At 43.6% G+C, this 9683-nt stretch overlaps 1 protein-coding gene across 1 annotated transcript; it reads right to left on the reverse strand.

The window, feature by feature from the left end:
- Nucleotides 1–111: 111 nt before the first annotated feature.
- Nucleotides 112–9632, reverse strand: HSPD1 (heat shock protein family D (Hsp60) member 1). The gene is made up of 12 exons (XM_065750961.1): nucleotides 9562–9632; nucleotides 9068–9243; nucleotides 6008–6260; nucleotides 5359–5441; nucleotides 4635–4730; nucleotides 4280–4373; nucleotides 3713–3881; nucleotides 3272–3371; nucleotides 2197–2442; nucleotides 1537–1711; nucleotides 797–975; nucleotides 112–714 (listed from the first exon to the last, which is right to left on the reverse strand). The coding sequence occupies exons 2-12, from the start codon at nucleotides 9239–9241 to the stop codon at nucleotides 562–564; spliced, it is 1722 nt and encodes a 573-aa protein (XP_065607033.1). The 5' UTR covers nucleotides 9242–9243; nucleotides 9562–9632; the 3' UTR covers nucleotides 112–561.
- Between the last annotated feature and the right edge of the window lie 51 nt (nucleotides 9633–9683).

Genomic DNA, 9683 nt, shown 5'->3' on the forward strand with positions numbered 1-9683 from the left:
AATGCCCTGGAGGCTTAAGTGTCAGATTTCTAGTAAATCTTAGAAGTGGGCTATCAAGTTTATCCCAGGACTATGGCTTTGTGTACAGAGGAATAATGTGATACATATCAATACTCTCGAGCAGTTTGTTTTATTACATTAAGGTCACATAAGAGTGTATTTGTCTACTTTGTACACAGTTGTCTAGTCTTTCTTATGCACAGTGGCTTCCAAGTTCTTCCTAGTTCCGGCAAGCACCAATTAATTCTGGAACAGAATATCAAGTGCCTTAATTAAGTTTAAATCAGAACCTTGGTCGATGGATCTTGCACTCGGTTATCAGGAATGTACAAATGTCTTTATTCAAAAAATACAAAATAAATTATCTGTAGGCATGGACAATGACTGTAAACAATTACACGTGTGTTAAATGAAATCCAGTAACTGATGGTTACAGTGATTCTTTTAAACACCAGCCTCACTTCAGTCACTATCCATCCTCTCACACTGACATCTGAAGTTTTTAAGTCAGAACTGTCAGTCTTAAACAGCACAGCTCATGATGCATCGATATCCCAGGAATTAGAACATGCCACCTCCCATCCCTCCTCCCATCCCACCCATTCCTCCCATTGCTGGCTCTTTTTCCTCTTTAGGAACTTCAGTCACTACTGCTTCTGCTGTTGATAAGAGAGAAGCAACGCCTGCAGCGTCCATCAGAGCAGTTCTCACAACCTGAAGACAGGAAAGAAACAACTTAGTACCCATTCAGCATCCGTGCTGTGCAAGGGAGAAAGCTAATGCTGGTTTTGGTTACCTTTGTTGGGTCTATGATTCCTTTTTCTACCATATTTACAAAGTCCCCAAGCATTGCATCGTAGCCAACTTCTGATGGACTCTGCAGTATTTTTTCCACTATTAGTGATCCTTCAACACCTGCATTCTTTGCAATAGTCATTGCTGGAATTTTCAGGGTTCTCTTTATTATTTCAATGCCTGTAAGAAAAATGATCTCTAGAATTGCGCAGGACATACACTCCCATTACCAAGACATGCATTCAAGTGCTGGAGATTAACACAAGAAGAGAAAACTATCAGAACAAGTTAGTATCTTGTTTAGAGGACATGTGGGGGGAACTTCCTGAAATCTGTCAACAAATTCAATCACTGCAAGAAACGTGCCTGTTTTAGTTTTACTTGCACAAGAGGTACTGAAGAAAATCATTATCATAGCAGGTGTTCTTGGAACACAGTACAAAACCATCTGCCACTTGATCTGCCAAAACATCTTAAACGTTCTTTTCCAACAGTTAACTAATTCAGTTCTTTCCTTGGTGGCTTTTCAGTTTTTCACATCCAAGTTAGGGATGCAATGAAAGCTCCTCGCCACTGCAAAGGAAAAATGTCAGGCCGAAGGGCATTGCCATACCAAAGGGATGTGAGGTTCAAGAAACTAAATACTCACTGAAATCAATCTATTTAATCCTATGAAGCCTCAGGACGGAAAACAAGTCTATTCTCAGCACTTCCACACAGACATTTGAGTAATTTACTCACCAATTTTCTGATCTTCATTGGCTGGTTTTAAAGCATCTAATGCTGGAATGCAGCGAAGCAATGCACACCCACCACCTGGGACAATGCCTTCCTCCACAGCAGCACGCGTTGCGTTCAGGGCATCGGTAACTCTGTCCTTCTTCTCATTTACTTCAACATCACTTGTGCCACCAACCTGCAAGCAAGCCATACGTCAAGGTCTATAACGAGGAGCCCGTGTAGGTAAGCCTGCCGTGGGGCTGCTGCCAGAAAATCAATCAGCTCTTAATGCCAAGATCTAGCACTGCATTGACCCGAAGTCCTTATCTGAATCAGCTGGTAAGACTACGAGACAAATAAATAGCAACTCACATCGGTCATAAACGTCTGTTACCAACACTCTCCCAGGTTACTCTGACAGTATTCCAAGTACAGCCTGCCCTCTTGGGTACTGGCAACGTTTCCACCTCTAAGAACACCTCCCGCCAGATCCAAAGGAGAAACCGAAGACCTCACAAGTTTCAGTGCAGCTGCAATGCATATGCTGCTGGTTCTAGAAGGAGCTCATCATTTATGTCCCATTTCATGTCTTGGGAAATGACTAAAGAAGATGCTAGTGAAAGACAGAATAAACTCATTTTTCAAATCCAAGTTTGACACCAGTGAAGTTTAATTTCTCACCTTCAGTACTGCTACTCCGTCAGATAGTTTGGCCAATCGCTCATTCAGCTTTTCTTTTTCATATTCACTTGTGGTAACTTCTAGCTGTTCAATAATTTCTTGAATGCGTTTTTCAATTTGAGCCTTCTCCCCCTTCCCTTTTAGAAGCATGGTATCATCTTTTGTCACAATGACCTCTCCAACTTTTCCGAAGTCATGAGGCTGAATGTCTTCTACATTTAGGGTCAAGCCCTCCTCTCCAAACACCTGAACACACAACAAGTAGAGCTGGAATTCACAGCTTCTCCATATACTTAATAATTATTAATAGACAGATGAACACACACACCGGGGCCTAACAGCACACAATCACCACACTATTGCATCTACGTGCAAAGCTCCTCCCTTCTCCTTACAGAGAAGGCATGCAGTTATCTCACAATCAGCTCTCACTGAATAAACTTTCAGTTCGTGACTGACTAATTTAACTCATTAAATTAATGTGGCTGGAAACTGTCATACAGGTTCATCTAACTAACTGTAGAAGAGTTTGTTGTTTTTGTTACTTCGTGTTTCATTTGGCTTAAACAGCTATTTAAATGACCAGCTTTAGATCTCAGAATGCTATGATTCTGAAACATGCATTAGAAAGCATTTATAAACTGATGGTAATGAGCACCTCAACTGAACAGAGGTAGTAAAATGAAACAGTTACTTCTACTTCACGTAAATTATCTAGTCTATTCCTAACAGAACAATCACATTCATCCTAATTCACATCATAAGAAGGCAAGCATACTTTGCAATTTCTCTCCAGAGGAGTCTATGACAATTCTCCTCTAGGAACCTACACCCTGCAAGGAAATTCTGTGTGTAACTTCAGCCAGTTCTAGCAACCTATTACTCAAAGCTGGTCAGAGCTGCATGACACAGCAAGTGTCACTATACTTGTTCAAGCATTAATTACTGTTACCCTTTTGAAAGGGCAAGAAACAGGCTGCAACACAGCAAATAGAATCTGTGGACCTAAAACTAAATTCTTTACCTCCCTAAATAGGGCTAGTGTTTCTTAAAGGAAGAGAATATCATTACTTACAGCACCACCTGTAGCAATTGCCATATCCTTAAGCTGGTTTTTCCTGTTGTCACCAAAACCTGGTGCTTTTACAGCAACAACCTGCAGACCAACCTTGAGTCTGAAAGAATTGAGAGGGCAACATTACAAATGTGTTCGGAGAACCAATCTTATTGCTATCAACCTTCATTTCAGAACAAATCTAACGGTCAAGCAAACAGGGACCCTCATGAACTAAGCTGATGTTGCTCTAACAAGCAGCTAGGAAACCACTGAAATTCAGCCCAAGCAATATCAAGCATGGCTATGATTAAGAGCTGTTGCTTCTTAGTACTGGGAAAATTCAAGCACGAGCTTTTCTATGTATTCTTTTAAAAGGATGAAAATGCAGGGGAAAAAAAACCCAAAACAAAACAGTATTTATTGTCCCAAAACCCTGAAAGCATCCATTTTAAACCTTACCTGTTTAAGACTAGAGTGCTGAGGGCTTCTCCGTCAACATCTTCAGCAATAATGACTAAAGGTTTGCGGTGGCTATTGGCAATTTCAAGAGCTGGAACTATGGACTGTACACTGGAAATCTTCTTTTCACTGATTAAAACGTAAGCGTCCTGGAATTCACATTTCTGCCCTGCACAAACAGTATGCATCACCTGAGCCATCTCATCATGAAAGCATTCAAGATGCTCACTAAGTTTGAGAGAGCTACTATCATACTTTTCAGCTCCATTAGCTGTTAAAGCAAACAAACAAACCTCTTAAATAATAACAAACAAGCCCCAGTGCTTTCCTTCTGACTTCCAATTCCGTGTTACCAGGAATGCTGCAAGGCCAGTGGTAGCACAGCCACTGTTTCACACTTAACAGAAGGCACAAAAGGTATAAAAACTTATATAAGCAGTTTTTGCCACGTTTCTGATGGGAGAAGGACCCCAATGTCCTACTGCCACAGTATGTAGTGTAACACACACCATTACTTCTAATTAGCAGAGCCATTAAGGTACCTGACATACGGTTTTGTTAACTCACCTTTGGCTGTATTAATAAAATACGGAGAGATGTAGCCTCTGTCAAATTTCATACCTTCAATGATTTCTAATTCATCATTTAGAGTTTTTCCATCCTGTTTAGATGCAAGGAAGTCTTATTAAACATTTATTTGCGAGAATACTGCACAGAACAGAACAAAGAACTTCGTCCCACATCAGCTTTGTGTGGTTTCCCTCCAAGGAGGAAGCACTTTAAGGAAGAGCAATGCAACCCTGATCCAAAAGGGATGGGAATGGAGCTGTGGAGGGTACTGCATGTGAGCAGCTAAGTCACATGCCACAGAAGCCAGCCCTAACTTGGAAAGGCAATTTTGTCCATACACTGGCTAACTCACCTTGACAGTGATTACACCCTTCCGTCCAACCTTTTTCATGGCATCAGAAATTATACTGCCAATTTCTTGATCTCCATTTGCTGATATTGTGGCAACCTGGAACAGCAAAACGCTTCAATTCATTTCACAGTACATACAATCTGCTTCCTTACTGTAATCAAATAAAATAATCATCTTCAGTTCTAACACATCTTGACAACACAGAACTGGCAGGAGCACATCCACACCAGAACTACACTACAATGGCTAGTGGCCTTGGTGCAGCCCTAGCACTGGGCCATATCCCACACACTGGGCTCACGCAGCACAGGTATCTGACCTGCAGCCACAGGAAGAACCAAGACATAAAGCTCTACGTGCCTGGAGCAGGACACCCAGCAAGGTCTCTGACAACCTCGACCTCCCACGGCCAACTTCTAAGACCCTGAAAGTCTGCCATCACCTAACTCACACATAAGCACACTGGTGTTTTATGACCACTTTTTGGAAACAACCTTGATGAAAAAAACCTGCCTATTTCTAAACCAGCATCTACCTTATGACAGAATACTGTGCACTAGAAATAACTCATGAATATCATGGATATCATTCAACACGTAGTATCCCAAATCTTAATGTGCAAGGACAAATACTCAGTTGTTACATATCCACAACTTATCTCCATCAAACCTGACAGAACAAAACTTTCTGAAGTAAAACTATGTCAATATTAGTTTTTTTTTACCTGTGCAATTTCTTCTGGAGTTGTAACTGGTTTAGACAGCTTCTTCAGTTCAGCCGTAACAGCATCAACTGCAAGCATCACCCCTAAACATGAACAGAATACTTGCAAGTGAACAAAACAAGGTATATATAGCACAGAAAAAAAACAATGATGATTCAAACCCAAGAAGCCCACACTACAAAAAAATCCATCAAGCTTGCAGGTTCAAAAACGAGTGGCTGGCTGCTCTAACTCTGCACTGTCATTTCTGTACCTAGTAATCATGTTTTTCAAGTTAGCATGACATACTTCTGGTCACGATCAAAAACAACGTGAGAAACTCAGGCTAATTTCTAAACAGACAAAACGGATTTGAAGAGTTTATCTACATCAAGTTAATCATTTTTCTGTTTTAATTAAATTAGTCATTTTCTGCCAACTAGTGGGTTCAGAGAAAAGATTCACTCAGAACATATCGTAGCAGCACCAAGTAGACTCTGAAAGCATCACTCCTCAAGTGAAGTTTTCTTCAACAAAAAGCAACTTATTAAGGAAGCCAGTCAAATTCAGTATACGAAAATCAAGAAGCTAGCAATTAATACTAATATTTAATAGCAATTAATACTAATAATTAATACTAAGAACATTGGAAAAGAAGATAAAGAATTACCCCTCCTGATTTCCACTGGATTAGCTCCTTTGCTGATCTTCTCAAAACCTTCTTTGGCAATAGCACGTGCAAGTACCGTTGCAGTAGTAGTACCATCTCCTGCCTCTTCATTTGTATTATTGGCAACATCTTGAACTAACCTGGCTCCAATGTTTTTGTATTTGTCTTTTAAGTCGATTGCCTTTGCCACTGTCACACCATCTTTTGTCACTTTGGGACTCCCCCAGCTTTGTTCAATAATAACTGTTCTTCCCTAGAGTGACAAACAACAGACGTTAAATAAAAGCCAGCTAACCCACAGCATGTCACCATAATAGTTTCCCTGCACATGGAAGTCCTTTGTGAAGTATCACCTTGTGCTTCAAAACCTGGTAAAACTTCCTTGAAATCACAATAAATAACACAATTGAAAAACAGTAATAGAAAAGTTGATTCCTTGCCCATTTTGAAAAAAAAAAATTGCAAATCTCATTAGTGATGAGTATATGGAAAACACTTGACAAAGTTATGTTTGTGTGCTGCATTAATTTCTCAAAGACTGCTGGCATTTGACTAGAAAGGTGAACTATCTTAAAATACCTAGTTGATACAGAAAACCTGACCACACAGGGAACACACGGCAGATGCATCCTCTCACAGAGGTCCCCAATTCAAATAGCTGCCTTAATCAATCATGCTCCAGAATTTCAGCTGCAGACAGCAGAAATGTAAGCAATCACCTCTAAAGCACTGCTGCCCTGAATCTCTTCAGCCATGGTGACAGCTGGAGCAGTTGGAGGTGGGGAAGGGAGCAAGGCAACCTCACTGCTGCCATTGCCAGCCAGCCCTGCACAAGTCCCCTCAGTTGGCCCGTCAGGTCCAGCTCAGCACTGGGCACACTCACTGCTGTAGCAGACTGCGTGCCAGCATGACCTCAGCTCTGAGCAGGGCCTGGCTTGCAAGCACAGCTATCCAAGGACTCAGATGCAACGTGCTGCCACTGTGGTGCACTGCGCTCCCTGCTTGTGCAGGGCTCACTCACACGTGCCTCAATGATTTAACTATGGATTGCTGCTGTGCAAGAGGCTACATGGCTTCTGAAGTACAGCTAGACCTAGAAAAAAAGAGAAAAAGAAAAACTAGCTAAAAAACGTATCAAGCTTCAGTTTCCAGTTCCAAGCATGGGAGAGAGCCTGTACACTGCTAATCCTGTGCTGTAGAACAATTACAACTAGTTAATATTTAACACAACTTCTTCCTGCTACTTCATTCAACCTGCACCGCTACTAGATCTAAAGAGGCTCAAAAAATAAAATCTCTTTGTTGGGTTTCTGATAATGATATGCTCTTCTTCATACAGCCCTTTCCTTGGGGCGCTCCATTTCATTCTTTGTTTTGACCTGGGGCCTTATTCCAAATGGGTTTAGCAGTTAATAGAAGAAGAGCAAATCAAGATTTACTTCTATCCCATCGAATTAAACAGCTTATGTTCAATATGAGGATGCTATGATTCTGAATAAAAGAAACACATCTGCATTTTGAGTAGTTCTGCAGATCAGGAATCACAGTGACAAAGCAATGGGCCTGTTGGCAGCAGTATCAAGAGATTGTGCAAAACTGGAAATCATGCTTCTTTAAATATGGAAGAGCACAGAAGGGAAGTTTCCTCATGACTATGGTATTAAAAATGCTGGAGGCTGAATCAGGTATTACAGAACAATCTCTAAATCTCTACAAATACCTGGAGAACAGCTGATTTATTGAGAGCAGTGGAACAGCAATTCCAGGAGGTTGCAGTAAGTTGCATCAGGAACTGCTCTTTAACCAGCACATTAAACCCATGCTCAGATATTCACAAAGCTCCCCAAGCCCAAACCAGGAGTTAAATCAGCTGATTTAACAGTGCAGCCACATTCTTTTGGGAGAACCATCCTTATGGAAAGCAGCCAGAGACTGCTGACGTTGCTGTTCTTTAACCTTCAACATTCTCAGTTAGTGGCATTTTGAATAAGTGAGGCTCCAAAAATGTGCAAAGGATAAATAATTTCAGAGGACAAGCAGCTTTGAAAAGATCAACCACGCATCTGCTGCTCCTGCACATTTTGAACCTCCTACAGTTATACAACTTTACTTTTTACATTACATTGTTTACATTACTTAAAGCATCCTTCCCATTTCAAGACTGTTGCTGAAGCTGACATATTATATCTTCCAGAAATCCAAAGAACAAATTAATTAAAAGTCCCACCTGTCTTATGAGATGTAAGGAGCTCAGTTGGGATATGGGATATAACTGTGACTATTTATTCCTACCGAAAAACAAAAGGGATCTGATCTAACTATTCAGCATCAGAAGCTGCACAACTGCAGCCTTCAGTTCACCCACCATTCCAGCAAAGCTGGACAGCAATAAGTAACAATTATGTCTGATATCCCAGGGTAATCACTAAGGGTACTTGACTTAGAACAGACATTGATATGAACCTGGAGAAATACAGCATCTCTTCCTTAAGCAGGAGCCTCATTTCATGCTGCATGACTGTGCGGAATCCAGCATCTCACTCTCTAAAAGGACTAGAACGTAAGTTCATGAAATCTATTTCACCCTATGAACAATGGATGCCACGGATTAGCCCCCAAGGCTGTAGCATTTAGGAGCTGGCTGAGCGTTCAGCGTTATACCTTTAATGTAGTCATCTTCTTACTGCTGGAAAACGAAGGCATATAAAGCTGTAGTCTGTGCTTAAAAAATAACGAGTGTTACTTTAATGTTTCCCTTTGCTAGAAGAGTTAACCATCCACCGAGCTGCGAAAGCTCCGAATGGAGCCATCCGCGCTCAGGCCGTCCCTTTGGCCTCATTTCCTTCCAGCTGCCGCAAGGAACGCGTGGCGCCCCTCGCAGGGCGCGGGTCCATCTGCACGCAGCTGAGAACATGGCTGCCCGCAGCCCGCTCTCGCCCCCTACAGCCATTACAGACACACACGTGCGAGTAACGGGACTCCCCACGGGAAAACGCGGTTCGCTACCGTGCTTTCAAAGAGAACAAAGCACTAGCGTGAAATAAGCCGTTCGGCCATTACCTTGGGCCCCATGGTGACGGCCACAGCGTCTGCCAGCAGATCCACCCCCTGCAGCATGAGGGCCCGGGCGTCCGCCCCGAACTTCACATCTTTGGCGTACGGCCGCGTGAGCTGCGGGGCGAGCGCTCCGCACAGCGGCCTGACTCGGCGCAGCACTGCAGGCAAACGGAGCATGTCTGAAACAGCGAAACGGGCGTTAAGCGGCGGCGAAAAGCACGGGGCGGAGGGGCCCGCACGTCCCCTGGCGGTGGGACACGCAAGGTCAGAGCCGCACAGCCCTGCCCGCGCCACACCGCGAGGAGCCGCCAAGGGCCGCAGCACGGCTCGCCCCCCCCCACCACGCCACGCCACACCACACCACGCCGCACGGCGCTGGGGAGGCCGGGACCGCGCACTGTGTGAGGGACAAGCCTGGGCTCTGCCGGGCTCTACCCGGCGCTCCCTCAGCGCCGTAATGGGCACCGCGACGAGAGCGGGCCGCTGCCGCAGCTCACCTGCGGGATGCAGGAGGTGCCTCCGCCGTCTGTTCCGCTCCGTTCCGGTCCCGTCCGAGCGCGCGGCACGCAGCTCTGCACGCAGGGGCGGGAAGCGCGCGGCACTCACTCGCTCGTCCGGC

Source organism: Cyrtonyx montezumae, unplaced genomic scaffold (assembly GCF_038088225.1).
Source record: "Cyrtonyx montezumae isolate F1298 unplaced genomic scaffold, pur_monq_1.0 scaffold_7, whole genome shotgun sequence".
NCBI lineage: Eukaryota > Metazoa > Chordata > Aves > Galliformes > Odontophoridae > Cyrtonyx > Cyrtonyx montezumae.